Source organism: Nycticebus coucang, chromosome 22, assembly GCF_027406575.1.
Source record: "Nycticebus coucang isolate mNycCou1 chromosome 22, mNycCou1.pri, whole genome shotgun sequence".
Classification (NCBI taxonomy): Eukaryota; Metazoa; Chordata; class Mammalia; order Primates; family Lorisidae; genus Nycticebus; species Nycticebus coucang.
The window spans coordinates 23,111,893-23,128,315 of record NC_069801.1 but is presented as its reverse complement, the minus strand read 5'-3'; the positions used below and the strand labels follow the sequence as shown (position 1 = coordinate 23,128,315).

General features: G+C 48.5%; 2 protein-coding genes across 11 annotated transcripts in view; one reads left to right on the top strand and one right to left on the bottom strand.

The window, feature by feature from the left end:
* The window catches only part of PTPRU (protein tyrosine phosphatase receptor type U), an 86,953-nt gene extending 84,115 nt beyond the window's left edge, over positions 1 to 2,838 (bottom strand). For all 7 annotated transcript variants that reach the window (XM_053576589.1, XM_053576590.1, XM_053576591.1 and 4 more), the window contains exon 1: positions 2,647 to 2,838. In XM_053576589.1, coding sequence (XP_053432564.1) covers positions 2,647 to 2,719 — 73 coding nt within the window. In that variant the 5' untranslated portion in view covers positions 2,720 to 2,838. The remainder of the gene's footprint in view (positions 1 to 2,646) is intronic.
* A 6,313-nt stretch (positions 2,839 to 9,151) lies between these two features.
* Positions 9,152 to 16,423, top strand: part of MECR (mitochondrial trans-2-enoyl-CoA reductase) — a 43,565-nt gene continuing 36,293 nt past the window's right edge. The window contains exon 1 of one of the 4 annotated variants that reach the window (XM_053576621.1): positions 9,152 to 9,365. In XM_053576621.1, the coding sequence (XP_053432596.1) occupies positions 9,190 to 9,365 (176 nt within the window). In that variant the 5' untranslated portion in view covers positions 9,152 to 9,189. Of the gene's footprint in view, positions 9,366 to 9,725; positions 9,854 to 16,423 lie in introns of those variants that run through there. The other 3 variants (XM_053576622.1, XM_053576623.1, XM_053576624.1) reach the window with 3 other exon arrangements.

The window sequence follows — 16,423 nt, the reverse complement described above, 5'->3', positions numbered from 1 at the left end:
GCAGCCTGCCCCTGAACTCAGTACCCCCACTCCAGCCATTCACTGCTTTCTGTCGAGTCCCCTCCCCCAGCTCCAGTGAGAAGGGAAAGGCTGAATGCCCAGACAAGCCTTTATTGCCCAACTTGAAACCACTAGGCAGCCCCTCCCTCATTCCAGCTGTCCACAGCTCCAGCCGAAAGGACAAAATGAACAATAACACAGCAGGATAAATTACTGCCAGGTGCGCCCCTCCAAGAGGCATCACACACACACCCTACCTGGGAAACTCAGAAGATGCTTGGGAAGCTGCAGTGACCCTACACAGGTTGGGGGCAGGGGGTTAGCACATCTTTTCTACTAAGGGCTTCTGAATTTAGTTCTAATAGTAACAGTACTAAGAGACCAGAAAATTTAGAAGTGAAGTTTAGAAGCCAAGTGACTTTCCCAAGATAAACTGGACAGCAAATCACAGCCTCTGGCGCTTTGTAACAACCCTCAAAGTCATCTTTTGTTCCCCAGTACTCTATAATATAGAGCCTTACTTTATCTTTATTATCATGGCCTTGCAGCAGATGAGAAAACTGAGGCATCAAGAATGAGAGTAACTTGCTCTGGGGCTCACTCCCAAACCTCAGTTCCTGATAATCTCCCCTGCTGGCAGGAGTTGGGTTACCTGAGGGGCAGAGGTGGGAGTGGGGATCATGATCTCAGGATGAGGAAAGTAAAGTTGCTGCAGGACATTAGGAAGGAGGTGAGGAAGGTTGGGCAGGAGGTGGCCTTGGGCATCTCTCAGGCACCAGGTGGTCAAAGCTGCTGTGCCAAATGGCTCCAGAGCTGCAGAGCGAGCCCAAGTGCAAGCAGGGCTGCAGCGAACTGGGGAGCCCTGGGATTTCGGGCACCTAGACACTGGAGACTGCAGTGAGGAGGCAAACTCCATCGGGGAGGTGAGTTGTCTCAGGCTGGCTCCCGCGAGGAGGCGGCGGCTCCAGCAAGCGTGTCAGCTCTGATTTCACTTGGCCAGGGGCGTCTCCCGGTTACTCGGCCCTGGGGTACCCGGCTAGAGCCTCCCAGCCGGTAGCCGTGTAGGAGTGTTCTAGGAGGGAAAGCCCCTCCTCCCCCCACTCCGCTGGAAGGGGCCAGGCCAGAGGGTGGGGTGTAGGGCACGCACAAGCGATCACACAACTGACACACCGTCCATAGTCTACCCGACACACACAAGGACACACACACACACACAAGCTCCTGTATACACGCAGATACGCGAATATGCACACATCAAAACACACCCGACTCTAAAACACACCAAGAGAGCGCGATCACACAGCAGACAGGCGCGCGGAGACACACGTACACACTCACACACACGTACACACACGGCAGTCCCAGCCGGCCAGGAGACCGCACAAAGTTGCGGACTCAACCTAGGGAGCGTCCCAGGAGACCCCAGCGTCCGCGGCGCGTCCTGCGCGCAACTCGAGGCGGCTCCGTCCTGCAGCCGCCAGCCAGGCCCTGCCCGCGCCCCGACGCCGCAGCCCCGCCCGGGACACAGCCCTCGCCGGGCCACCTCCGAGCTGCCGTGGCCCGGCCCCAGCCGGCGCGCCCGCCTACCCACCCCTCACGGGCCCCCACCGGCCCCGGCTCCCCGCAGCCCGGCGCCGCCTCGGATCAGCCGCCCGCCTGCGCTGCGCGGAACTTGCGAAAACAACAAACAGCCCGACAGGCCCGAGTCGGCGGCCGCGGGCCCAGCTCCTCCCTCCCGAGCCTCCGGCCCTGCCCGACCCTGGAGCCCAGGGGGCGCCGCCGCCACAACTTGTTCCGGCCCATCACGCCACACAGGCGCAGACACACAGACACACACGCACACGTCCTGCCACCGCCCCCTTGGGCGGCCCCAGGCACACACTCAACCGTGGCCCAAGCGCTCACCACACTCGCAACATTCCTGGACGCGCAGCCAGCACACACGGACACACTTATACACACATCCGCTCCACAATCGCTCCCACACACGCATTCCCGGCACACTTGGCATTCACACGGCCCCACGCAGCTCCCGGCGACGCACACCACAAACCCCAGACACTCCCACACGCACACACAGCGCGGACACACGTTCCGGACCCATTCCCACGCTTTCACACACGATCTCACAAGCACACACCACACTCACTTGCTCAGATCCACGGAGCACCCTCGATCACATGCATAACACAAACACACAACCCATTCTCAGACACACAAACACGCTCCCGGTTATGGCATACAAAATGCAAACAAATGCTACACATTAACAGATACAACTCCAGCCACACAACCAAACTCAGATGCTCACACTACACACGGATCACCTTCTTGGCCGCACAAATACTACACACTGGCAGACACACAAGAGACGGAGCACACGGATGCCTCCATGCACACATCACTCGCCCCAACATACTCGCCACACACACAACACAGCACCTTTTCTCGCACACAGAACTCGTGGACACACAACATTCGCAGTCACCCAACACCCTGGGCACACTACCGCACATCCTACACTCAGACACGCACAGGGAGCACACTCACAACGCCTGGCCACCAGACACTCACACTTTCTTTCGAGCTACGCCACGGGCCCCGGGGTTCCGCGGGGCAAGCTTCGTCCGACCGCTGCGCGCTTACCTGCCGGAGTCTCGGTCTCCGGCGCGCAGAGCTGAAAGGTGAGCGCCAGGACCAGCGCCTGGGCTCGGGCCATGGCTGGATGACCGCCGCCTGTTCCGGGGCCCAGCGCGGGGGGCGCCGCTGGGGAGCCCGAGCCGAGCCCGAGGCGAGCCGGAGCCGGAGCGGAGCAGCGCGGCGCGGAGCGGGACTGGCGCCGAGTCCAGAGCGGGAGCCGGAGCGAGCGGGGAGCTGACGTCAGGTCGGATTACGCGTTCGGCGGTCTCGCGGCGCCTCCTGCAGGCGGTGGCCGGAGCTTCTGCGGGTCCGGCCGCCCGCCGGCCCCGGCGCGCTCCTCCCCCACTCCTGCACCCGCGCAGGGCCCCCGACGCCTCTGCACTGACTGACTGGGCACCAAAATTCCAGGCGAGCACAGCCATTGCCCAGGCATAGGTCCCAAATACCTTCTCGGGGACAGTGACCCTAGGACACACGACCTCTCTGTCCTATCTGATGTCCTGCCTTGGCCCCTCCAAATGTGAATTCATGCACACCTCCAAGGACAGAGCCCTCATCAGGTACCAAAAGCGATTGTTGGCCGTTTGAAAACCCTGGTATTTAGAAAGTTCTTCATTTTCATGACGTGAAATCGGTTTCCCTCACTAACACTCACTGGTCCTACTCCACCCTCTGGCCACACTAGGTGTATTTTGGCTTCTACCCAATGTAAGCCCTTGAACAGCGATTTGCAAACTAGTCGCCCATTACTATGTAAGACCAGGCACCTTCTCTGGGTTTTATACACATGGACTCAATCTTCATCATAACCTTATCAGGTATGGGCTGGGCGAGATAGGGCACACCTGTCATTCTAGCACTGTGGGAGCATTGCTGTGAGAGGATCGCTTGAGCCCAAGAGTCTTGAGGTTGCTGTTAGCTGTCACCCAGGCCTTCTACCCAGGGTGACAGAGAGAAACTCTGTCTGAAAACAAACAAACCACCTTATTAGGTATGTACTACTATATTCCCATTACAAAGTTGAGAAAATTGAGGCACAGGGAAAGAGAATGACTTTTCTATTGTACATTTTTACACAGCAGCACCAAGATTTGAATCAAAGTTTTCTGGTTTGAATAAATGCTGAGAACTGGAAACCTATTTATTCAACAAATCCTTGTTAGATACTGATAATTGTGGTTAGTTACTGGGTCAGGCAAGGTGGTTCACACCTATGATCCCAGCCGTTTGGGAGGCCAAGATGGGAAGACCACTTGAGGCCAGGAGTTCAAGACTAGCCTGGGCAACATTAGCAAGACCTCATCTCTACAAAAATAAGAAAAATAAGCCAGGTGTGGTGGTGCACACCTGTAGTCCTAACTATTCAGGAGGCTGAGGCAAGAAGATGGCTTGAGCCCAGGAGTTGGAGTCAGCTATGATTACACCACTGCAAAAAAAAAAAAAAAGAAAAGAAAAAGAAACAATTCTTATAGGCCTGGGTGAAAATATAAATCAGACAAAAAATCAGGCGTGCTGGCTCACACCTGTAATCCTACCAGTCTGGGAGGCCAACATGGATGGATTGCCTGAGCTCAGGAGTTTGAGATCAGCCTGAGCAAGATCAAGATCCCATCTCTACAAAAAAAAAAAAAAATAGAAAAATAAGCCAGGCAATATAGACCAGGCTACTCAGGAGGCTGAGGCAGGAGGATGGCTTGGGCCTGGGAGTTTGAGGTTACTGTGAGCTAGGCTTGAAGCCATGGCACTCTAGCCGGGCAACAGAATAAGACTGTCTCAAAAAAAAAAAAAAAAATCCTACTCTCACGTGGAGTTCACATTCCAGTGGGAAGACAAACACAATAATTAACAACAACAAAAAAGCAAATTTCTCTGGTTTATATCTCTTATCACTGTCTCATACACTGAAGAATTTAGGGGAAAATCCAATGAGAGGCACAGAGATTGTTGCAGGTTGTTTTTTGCAGTTTTGGCCAGGGCTGGGTTTGAACCCACCACCTCCGGCATATGGGACCAGCGCCCTACTCCTTTGAGCCACAGTCACCGGCCCGATTGTTGCTAGTAGCTTCACGAAGGCAAGGACCACGTTATATTCATTCATTCAAAAAATTTTGAGCACCAACTGCAAGCTAGAGACCAGGCACTGGGATACAAGATGAGATCCTTCCCTAAGGTCCCTAAGGGAGTTCATTTCTAGAGGTGAGGACAAACAGGTCTGCTGTATGACATATTCCATTGTTTGTCCTCACCTCTAGAAATGAACTCCCTTAGGGACCTTAGGGAAGGATCTCATCTTGTATCCCAGTGCCTGGTCTCTAGCTTGCAGTTGGTGCTCAAAATTTTTTGAATGAATGAATATAACGTGGTCCTTGCCTTCGTGAAGCTACTATCAGTTGACACGGACAGAGCATATAATCACAATCTGCCATGTGCACTCTGAAAGAAATGGGTGCTGTGGTAGAGAATGTGGGAGGGGGCATCTGTTTTAGCTAAGGTGGTCCAAGAGGGCGTCACTGAGGAAGTGACATGGTGACATTTGAGCTGAGAGCTACAGTGTAAGAAGGAACCAGCCTCATGCAAATCAATGGGGAGGAGCATTGCAGGAGCTGGTGTGTTTGAGGAACCACAAGGAGACCAGAGAGGCTAGAATGGAGTGAGATGGAGACAGAGGGGAGCTGGGTGCAGCTAGAGAGGTCGGGCCTGCAGGTCATACAAAAAAGAAACTAAGGTCAAGGAAGGGGCTCTGGATTAAACCTTAAGAACAATGGGAAGCCACTGAAGCATTAGGCAGAAAAGTAGTAAGGTCTGATCTCTGATTTCTTTTAAAGTCCCCCAAGCAGCTGAGTGGAGAACATATTGTGGAAGCAGGAAACCTCATAGGCAGATGGATCAGACAGACACAGATAGTTCAAGGTGTATCTAGATCCTCCCCATACCCTGCCTTACCAGCTGGCCTCACCAGGCACACCTGGAGGCTGCTCTGGGGCTGAGGAGGCAGGGCAGAGGGCTCCTGGGCTCCTCTCTTATGATCACTGATGAGCTCCAAGTTGAGTTGGGGAAGGGAGCAAAGGACACAGTGCAAGCAAGGACCAAAGGGAAAGGTTTAAACAGAGAGACAGTCACAGTAGGAGAGAAGCAAAAGCAAGAAGAGTGTCTCCAAGGTAGGGGGACAGTGGAGCAGAGATGGGCCTGTCCAGAGAGGCCTATCCAGAAAAGGAAGCTCAAGGAGAAAAACCAGTGAAAAGAAAAAACAATCAAGACTGCTGTTTGCGGAAGACTCTTGAGGGAGCTTTATAAATTTACCCAAATTATGGGTGTGGAAAGTGAGGCTCAGAAAGCATAAGGCACTTACCCAGGGTCACAAACTAATAAATAGTGGACCCGGGACTTGAACTCAGGTCTGATTCTACATCATTTCACTCTTTGTGCAGGAGGGAAAGAAAGAGTGCAAGCAACAGGTGGACAGATAAAAAGAGAACATTCTGCTTTACTTAAAGAAGACCACAAACTTTTTTAATTTTTATTTATTTTTGGTTTTTTTGAGACAGAGTCTCACTATGTCATCATCGGTAGAGTGCTGTAGCATCACAGCTCACAGCAACCTCAAACTCTTGGGCTTAAGCGATTCTCTTGCCTCAGCCTCCCAGGTAGCTGGGACTGCCGGCACCCGCCACAACACCCAGCTATTTTGTTGTTGTTGTTGTTGTTGTTGTCATTGTTGTTTTTGGTGAGCCCGGGCCAGGTTCGAACCCACCAGCCCCAGTGTATGTGGCTGGTGCCCTAACCACTGAACCATAGCTCAGTGACCAGGCCAAAACTAGGGAAAAGGAGGACACCAAAGACAGTGCCAGGCCATGAGGAAATTCAATTACCCACAACTCATAGAATATTTATGACACCTCCCTGTGCCAGGCCTCATACTGAGTACTGGTGTCATGGAGATGAACCAAACACAGTCCTACTCTTGCCTGGAGGGGGAAGTGGGCACATAAATAACTAAGAGACCGTGTGCTAAAGGCCATAACACCAGTTCAGAGAAAACTCAGAGGCAACAGCAATTGACTCAACCTAGGGAGTTGGGAAACAACAACAAAGAAATGATATCTGACCTTGGAGTTTCCCAGGTAGTTAAGGCAGAGACAAGCATGTTAGGTAGAAGGAAGAGCCTGAATAAAGGCACAAGATAAACTGTGCTGACAAAGGTGGGTATCAGGCGTGGTTGGATCATAGGCTATGCACAGTCCAACAGCAGAAGATAAAGCTGGAAAGACAAAGTGGGAGTCAGAGCACAAAAGATCTTAAATGCAAGGCCAGGACGATTAGACTTGTCACCCTCCATCAGTGGCTCTCAAACTATGCCCCTGGGAGAACGCAGATGGCACAGACTCTAAGTCTATTGGGATGCACAGAGGTGAAAAGTCCAGCCTCCAGGAGGAAGACTTGCTGGATGATTCTTTGGGCTTCCTGGGTGGGCTGCCCAGGAATTCAGAAGAGCCAATTTGGTGGAGAAGATAATCCCAGCTACTCAATGCCACCTAGGGAATCCTACAACTTTTAAGGGTTATTTCATATGTCCCAGCACAAGTGTGTCATTGTGAAAATGGGTGAGCAGCACTGGTATTGTGTTTGTGCATATGCACGTGTGTCTACTTGCACATGGTGGGACCAAGTCTTTCCCCCACCATGGGACACCAAAAACAAGTATAAACATTTATTAAGGTTCAGGGCCTGTAGCTCAGCAGCTAGGGCACCAGCCACATACACGGGAGCTGGCAGGTTTGAACCCAGCCTGGGCCTGCCAAACACTGACAACTACAATAACAACAAAAATAGCCAGGTGTTGTGGCAGGCGCCTGTAGTCCCAGCTACTTGGGAGGCTGAGGCAAGAGAATCACTTAAGCCCAAGAGTTTGAGGTTGCTGTGAGCTGTGACACCACAGCATTCTACCCAGGGTGACAGCTTGAGACTCTGTCTCAAAAAAAAAAAAATTTATTGAGCACATACTATGAGCCAGACCCTAGCCTGACTGTTTTATGTGTGATATTTTTCATTCAATATTCACAATAACCCCCTGATAATATTTATCAGATGCTTCTGTGTGCCAAGCATGGAGCTAAATGCTTCAAGTAAATAATATTTCACTTGATTCTCACAACAACCTAGAAACAAATATCTATTATTCTCTCACTTTTAAGGATAAGAAAATGGAGACACAGAGAGGTCAAGTGAATTGTCCAAAATCAAGGGGCTGGAAAATGGCAGAGCCAAGACTCAAATTCAGATGTGCTGGTGTCCACCTCCCACACCCTAATTACAGTACTTTGCTGTGCTCTTCCACAGAGGAAAGGCTCTGAAATGGCAAACATGAGGTCAATAAAATCCAGAGAAAGGAACTCTTCCTTATCCTTCAAAGCCCTGGTTCAGTGTCTTTCAAAGCTTGTTGCCTGGGCCACCTGCATTAGAACATTCTTAGAAGCTTAAAAGGATGTAGATTCCTGGAACCCCCACTCCCTGAAGATTCTAATTCAGTAGGTCTGAGATGGGACCTTGGATTATTTTTACAAACCCATAAGATTTTTGAGTCACAAAGCTGGCTCCTGCAGCACCTTCTCCAAAATCCCAGCCCTCACCCAGAGCACCTCTCTTCTTCGGACTACAGCAAGGCACTCTGGTGTGTGCTAACGTTCAACGGAGGTTTCAGTTATTTTCATATCTTTCCTATACCAAAAATAAGATCTAGCTTCTTTACAGGGCTACATCTTCTTGCAAAGCCCTTCCAGTGTCCCACTTAATCTCTCTCTACACTGCAAGCATTCTGAGAGGGGCCCCTTCTTGTGATTCCTGCCTCTCACCTGAACACACTTAGCATTTTTTACAATGTGTGCTCCAGTCCACAGTAATATTCTTATATTGTTTCATCCAATCTTCCCAACAATCTGGAAGGAAGCATATTATCCTCATTGTACAGATGAGAAAACAAATTCAAGAGTTTCACTTGCCCCAAGTGGCCAAGCTAGGAAGTGGCAGGACTAAGATTTGAACCTAAGAACCTCCATATCACCTTATGTCTCCATTACCGAGTGTAGGGAAGTAAGCTTAAGCAACCTCCCCTTGCTGTTAAAGAATAGAGGAGATAAATGAGCTAATGCCTTATTTAGCCTGGATCTGAGACCCCTCAAAAAAGGGTGGAAAGAAGGGGAAACTGAGGCCTGGAGAGAGTAAACGACTTTCCCCAAATCAAACAACAAACTACAGGCTGTAGAGTGTAGAATAGAATAACTTTAGAATAGAACCGTACTCTCCTTGCTGGGAGGGTTGCTTTGGCGGCCTAGAAAGCTCTGCACTTCCCTTAAGGTCCCTCCACCGCCCCAACCCAGCCCCCCACGCGGTCTCCCCAGGCGCCACCGCGTGGGCAGAGAAGGAAAGAAACGGCCCTTTTAAAGAAGCGAGGGGCGTGGTCCCGCTGGGCGGCGGGGCGGGGCAGGGCACTGGCGTGTGGTCGCGGGAGGATGACGTAGCAGGGCGTCTGGTTCTGTGTTAGCGGTAGAGAGCATGTGGGTCTCCGGCTTGCTGTCCCTGGCGCGAACCCCAGCCAGGCTGCTGCGGGGTGTGCTGCCCGCTTCGGGCCACCGAGGGCCTGCCATCTCCTCCTACTCCGCATCTGCCGAGCCCTCCCGGGTCCGGGCGCTCGTCTATGGGCACCACGGGGATCCACCCAAGGTCGTCGAGTAAGAGACAGCGCCGAAACCGGGAAAGGGGACTAGGGTTCCTGAAGGGGTTTAAGACTGGCTGTGGACTGGGAAGGGAGGGACAGGGTCCGAGGAAGGGGACAGAGAATAACAAAACCTTGACTGAAGCCCAGGGCGATTTAGGTAGCTCAGTAAGTCAATGCTCCGAGATAGTTGAAGACCGGAGAGGCACAATTATAAGGGTAATTATGGCTGTCATCCTTTGATCATTGTGTCAGGCAATCTCTGTTTTAAATGGATATTCTCATTTAATTGTCACAACAATGTTGTGGGGGTAGTTACTTGATTTATCCCCCATTTTGCAGATGAGACAACTGAGGCATAAGAGAGGTAAAATCACTCGCCTGAGGTCACATAGCCAGAATTTGAACACACGTCTGGCTGGTCTGCTTAAGTTATTACCCTCTATTATTTTTTGGAGGAAGTTTTCAAAATACTTTTACATCCATTTGGATCTTCACTTCTCAGTAAGTATGTCATAGATCATTGTTCCCATTTTACAGAGGGCAAAGTACTTGTCCAAAGTGTTATCAGCTAATAAGTGATTGTAACAGGGACTGGAATCCATGGCTTCTGACTCCTATCTCTTGTGAGTTCCCTTCCACTGCACAGTATATGCATCTTGGCCTAGTTAAAAAGAGCTGGTTTGGAGCCATATAGAACTAAGTGTCTGCATTAGGTCAAATATAGGTTTAGGCTCTTAGTAGCTGTTTCATCTTGAACAAGTCACTCAACCTCTCTGAGCCCTTATTACTTTTATGATTAGGCCCTCCTTCTAAAATTCTACTGGATCTCTTTTTTTTTTTTTTTTTTTTTTTTTTTTTATCTACTGGATCTCTTAATTCATGGATTTTGCATGTGCCTGATAAAAACAGTATGTGAATTGCCCATCATTATAAATCTTCACATAAATAACCAGCTATTCAACAGGGCTATTAGGGCTGCTGGAGTGGAGCTAAGATAAAAGCACAGGTCTGAGAATCAGAATATTTGGGGTCAAAGCCTTGTCCTAACTTGTCCTAGCTGTGTGTGTTTGGCAAGTTACTGAAGTTCTCTGAGCCCTAGTTTTATCATCTTTTAAAATGGAGACAATGCAAACATAGCTCATAATGCTAAGATTAAGATCGGTCTAATGCTCTCTACCAAAAAGCACTTGCATGCTCTCCTGTGGTGCCTTGCTTACAACTCTTGGATTGCCAGCAGATAATTTGATTGTTTTCCAATGGTTAGGCAAACAGAATTATTTTAATGGTTAAAATATAGTCTAGATGTTTGACAAGTGGAGAGAATAAGTCTCACATAAATTCAAGGCCATGCACCCAGCCTACCTATATTGATGGTTATAGCAATTGAAAAGAATATTGACAAGACACATCAGTCAATAAACCCCAAATTGTTAAGTTCATCATAGGGAATAAATAACTGAATAAGTCATCATGTCAAGGAAGACATCTCACTAAGGACTATACTATAATGGACTTTATAGTATACTATATACTATACAGTAATGCTCCAGTGAGCATTCCTCCATTTCCAGAAATGCACCTCAAATGAGAACAATGTAGTGCCTGTCCTACAGGCTAATGCAAGGCCTGCCACAAAACTAGTGCTTTCTAAATGTTAGTTACATCTGAATCTAAGTTCAGTTAAAAAAAAAAAAAATCTAGCCGGGCGTTGTGGCGGGCGCCTGTAGTCCCAGCTACTCGGGAGGCTGAGGCAAGAGAATCGCTTAAGCCAAGGAGTTGGAGGTTGCTGTGAGCTGTGTGAGGCCACGGCACTCTACTGAGGGCCATAAAGTGAGACTCTGTCTCTACAAAAAAAAAAAAAAAAATCCCCTTTTGTTGAGTTCTACCGTAGTCATGAGGAAGATAGTAATGTCTTAGATATTCAGAAACCCTGAAAAAGGCCTAGAAAAGTTAAGCAGCTGAGTATCATTGCCACCTGAGTGAATCTTTTTTTTTTTTTGTAGAGACAGAGTTTCACTTTATGGCCCTCAGTAGAGTGGCATGGCATCACACATCTCACAGCAACCTCCAACTCCTGGGCTTAAGCGATTCTCTTGCCTCAGCCTCCCGAGTAGCTGGGACTACAGGCGCCCGCCACAACGCCCGGCTATTTTTTTGTTGCAGTTCAGCCAGGGCCGGGTTTGAACCCGCCACCCTCCAGTATATGGGGCCGGTGCCTTACCGACTGGGCCACAAGTGCCACCCACCTGAGTGAATCTTTCCTCTTGGAGAGCCAGGGAAGCTGGAATAGACTGGTCTGTTTGCAGATGACACTTAGGAAAATAAAAAAAAGACAGCTTCTCTTGTCTCCTTGTGCGGAACCCTAGTAAATTCCCTGAAGTTCAAAACATGATATTTCTGTCCAGCATTCTACTCAACCTTGGTTTTACAGCTCAGTCATCTGTAGTGCTTTTAGAAACTACAGTATGTACTCCCAGGCCCCCTCCCTGAGATATTTAGTGTGTCTGGGATGGCCTGGAGTGTCTGATTTTTAAAGCTTTCCAGGTAACTGCTGTCCAGGCCAGGGTTGAGAGCCATTGCCCTGTAGATGCAGATTGTCAGGCAGGTAGTAATTCTCTCTCTGCCCAGAAGGACAGCTTTTCCCTTCTGACCCAGATTCAGGCAACTTTATTTGTTCACATATGGACTGAGGCCAGAGACAGGGATTCTCTTTGTAGTCAGGAGGTTTAGGGTAACCACACTGTCACAGAAAGAATCAGTTGTCCTTTACACATCCCAGTGACTGGGTATCTGGGTCAGATTATACCAGGTAAGGTCACTGAACTATCCAGAGTCAGAACAGAGCATTCCCCAAACTGGTATGGTTTGTGATGTTCCATTGTGGGCCAGAGCTCTGGAAGCAGGAGGGAGGGAATAAGGAACAATCTGCTCAGGTCTGAGAGGTTGCAGAACTCCTCAAAATGAGGCCCCCAAGAATCTCCTGTTTTTATGTCAACATTCTAAATGTCCCTGGTTTTATTCCTGTTGGCCTCCCAGACATTCCAGCTTCCTCTACTAAGCCATTCTCCCCCTTCCCTTAGTGCCTTTCCCTTCCAAAATAGGATCCCCTAAAGAAGTATGAGGACCATTCTCATTTCAAGGATTAAACTGCTGATCTAAATGAAGTAAAACTGTGCAGAAGAATTATGGACATTAAAGAAATTGCAGAATTTTCCATAGCCATTGTCCTTTGTGCAGAATTCTGTATTCTCTATCAGATAGTTCCTAAAACCCAGAAAGTCCCCTCAGATCTTTGCCATTCTCTGGGTCTTACAGCTCTCACTTATTGTATACTTGCTATGTAGCAAGCATTGGGCTAAGTTCTCTGAATATATTATAGAATTTTAAAATCAAAGTAATCCAGTTTGGTCATTGTCATTCCCATTTTACAAATAAACTGAGGCTTAAGAAGATTGAAAGGCACTTGTCCAAAATCAGTAACTAAGATGTCCCTTCTTTATTAAAAGTCCTTGATATAGGGCCAAGATTGGTGGCTCACACCTATAATCCTAGCATTTTGGGAGGCTGAGGCAGAAGGATCACTTGAGGCCAGGAGTTCAAGACCAGCCTGGACAATTTAGCAAGACCTTCTCTTTATAAAAAAATTTAAAAATTCCCAGACGTAGTGGTGCTCACATGTGTTCTAGCTACTTGAGAGACTCATTGCTTGAACCCAGGTGTTAGAGGTTGCAGTAAACTATGGTCATGCCACTGCTTTCTAGCCTGGGCAATAGAGCAAAACTGTCCCAAAAATATAAACAAATGTCTTTAATATAGACATAGGCCTGAAGAAACAATGACATCTCAAATGTTTTTTAGGAATAAGATGGAGTTAAAAATTGGGGACAAGGTCAGAAAATAAAGTAAAATGATAGATCATACAGGCAACCCCAAGTTTCTACTCTATAGAAAGAGCATCCCCATCCTGGGGAAGATAGAAGAAATATTCCCCTATGCCTCCTCTCCTTTTCAGGATCCTAAAGCTTTAGAAAAACAGCATCCTGATCATCATGACTGTCTTACCTGCCTGCTACTAATACAAATGAAACTAGGGTAGCAGGTGGTGAGGACCCAGACTGTGTAGGTAATATGCTCTCCCTGTAGGGCATTGTTTATTGTCAAGAGATTTCTTTTTTTTTTTTTTTTTTTTTTTTTGTGGTTTTTTTGGCCGGGGCTAGCTTTGAACCTGCCACCTCCGGCATATGGGACCGGCGCGAGATTTCTTTTCTTTACAGTTGATATTAGTGTTTAAAATCAAAATTCTGTGCAGGTGACTACATTTTTAAACCCGAATTATAGTGCTTTGGAGGAAAAAAAATAGTATTTTGGTTTCGTGTTCTGTTAAAAGCGCTTTATTGAGGTCATGAATGAAGGGATTGAGAATCAGAAATTGATTTAGTTAGCCAGCCAGCCTTTATTCTTTTTAGGGATTACCAAAGTGCAAGCATTGAGGATGCAGAGATGAATAAATTGTCATTGCCCTCAGGGAACTCACAGTCTAGTCCAGGAGACGGGCCACCAAGTCCAGGGGTAAATGTTATGATAGAACACATTCAGAATGCTATGGACACCAGAAGAGGGATACCTGACCCCCTGGGACTGATCATAAAATGCTTTCTCTGAAGACAGGAAGCCTAAGTTGGGTCTCCCCAGAGATTGGTGAGCAGTATATGAGGAAGAAAGTATATAGAACTGTTGCACACAGAAGAGCCTGCATGTGCCGAGACCAGGAGAGAAAAGAAAGCATGTTGTGTCTGATTAGTTAATGTGCACTCACTGTGGAGTCTTGTGAAAGAGGTATCTGCTAAAACCAGCTCAGAGGAACTACCCTGGGGTCATGGGATCCAAACCCAAGCAGATTCCACAATGCGTAACTCTCACATGTTAACTCTCATGTGGATTTTACAGTAGCCTGTGGAGTTTAGGGCCAGGCCCTCCTACCCAGGTTTCTTCATTCTTGACTCTGAAGGTGAAATTGGACCAGCAACGAATTGCACACAAGCCTGTAGTTCCCCCGTGTGGGAGGGGTGCGCTTCTCCAAGCCGCTCCATGTTGTTGTTACTGTCTTGCCCTCTCCTGACAGCTCCTGGCTTTTCCCACCCTAGTGAGATGGAAGGGGCCTCATTTCAGAGAAGGAAAAGCAGAGATGACACACAGTTAGACAGTAGCTCGGGATGTTTCACTGGAAACCCCCTCAAGAGCACTGGCCTGGGTTCCCTTGCCACCTCTGCCATTGATTATGGCAGTGAGGAAATCACTGCACTCTATACTCCCTTCAGGTACTCCTCAAGGAAGTAAAGGGGGTGACCATAGTCAGCAGTGATGGACTTGGCATGTGTGCTGACCCTCTCTTCTGTGCCACTGACAGACCTTCACAGCTCCCTTTTCTGTACACCTCAGAACCTAACCACCTGTTTCCCCCATTCTCCCAAATAGCGTTCCTCATGCCAGGACAAGGTGAGGCCTAAGCATTCTCCACATAATACTGCAGCCATGGAGACTGTTACTGGACATGAATCCTTTTGTTCTAACAAGTCAATGAAAGTGAAGTGGGCATCAGACTGCCTGCTCACCAGCGGCTGTGCCAGCAACCTCCAGGGAACAGTGCTGTGGCTCAAAAGCTGGACACAAGATCCCACTTAGCGTTTGTTCAGTTACATAATCAAGAGCTCCCCAGCCTCCAGCCCGACAAGGGCTGCGTGACCATGTTTTTACTTGTCAAAGAGACAAAAGCTCCAGTGTCTGCAGATACTGATGCAGGAAGATTGCTTGAAGCCAGGAGTTGAGACTACCCTGGACAATAGAGCAAGACCTGTCTCTAAAAAAAAGTGAGAAAAATTAGCCAGACATGTAGCCCAACTGCCGGGAAGGCTGAGGGAGGATTCCTTAAACCCAGGAATTTGAGGCTGTAGGGAGCCACTGCCCTCCAGCTTGACTGGCAGAGTGATACACACACACACACACACACACACACACACCACTCTCTAAAAAAAGAGAGACAAAGGCAGCTGTAGGCAGGGACTCTGCCCCCCGCTGTGGGCAAGCTTGCTCTCTGGAGCTACAAAGAATTGATCCTCAGCAAACTGCAGAGTGACAAACTCTGCAGCTCCCTTCAAATGGAGCTTCCCTGGTGTCAGCAGATGAATATTATGCGGCTTGCAAGCTTTCTAATAGTCTTAGTTGAGGGGAAGAGGGAGAGGGTTTCTTTGCCAACTCTTGAGTAGAAACTTCCAGAAGTTGCCCTAAGTCTCTCATTCCTATCAGTTCAAAGCGATTGTGCTAAAGGGCCAAAAGATGAGTCCTGAATAGTGGGAGGGGCCTCACTCCCAGGACTCCATCCAGGCAGGGAAGCTAGCTAGAAGAAGGACAGGGAGCCAGGTGGGTATGCCTGGTATGGCAAGTGACATGGAACAAAAGAGCTTTGCTCAAGGAAAGGAGCTCTCCCTTTGAGCCAACTGTCCTTTAGATCTCCACCAGCTGAGGCCACCAACATTCCCTGCTTGGGACTAAGTCCTCACAAGCTGAGGAACTTTATTCCCTCACCATGCCCAGCTGTACCCCTGCTTATTAATTATTGGTTAGATACCAGGGCAATGTGCCCACTACACCAGGCATTACTAAATCACAGAAGGCAGCTTATTGGTGACTATAGGCACTGCAGAAAGACTGGGGAGAGCCACACAAAGTGTCAGTTAACCTTCACCCAGTGCCCTGAGCTGATATAAACATTCCAATGAGAGAAACATTTGTCTCTGCTCAGCAGATGAGAAAGTCTCTGGCCAGTGACAACCTCTCCCTGCCTGTTCTTGCTGCTGAGAATGACATTGACCGTTTTAGGTGATTGAGTAGAAGATGAAAGATAAGTACAAATGATTGCTAATTAAATGTGGAACTTTGGAGAGATACCATAGCAGAGCTAGCTAATGCCCACCTAACACAGCAAATATAACTGAGCTAGTCCTCAGGGTACTGGCCTCTTTTTTCCCCGTCTCAAAAGGCTCTTTATTCTGCCTGCTTTTGTCTCCCTTGTAC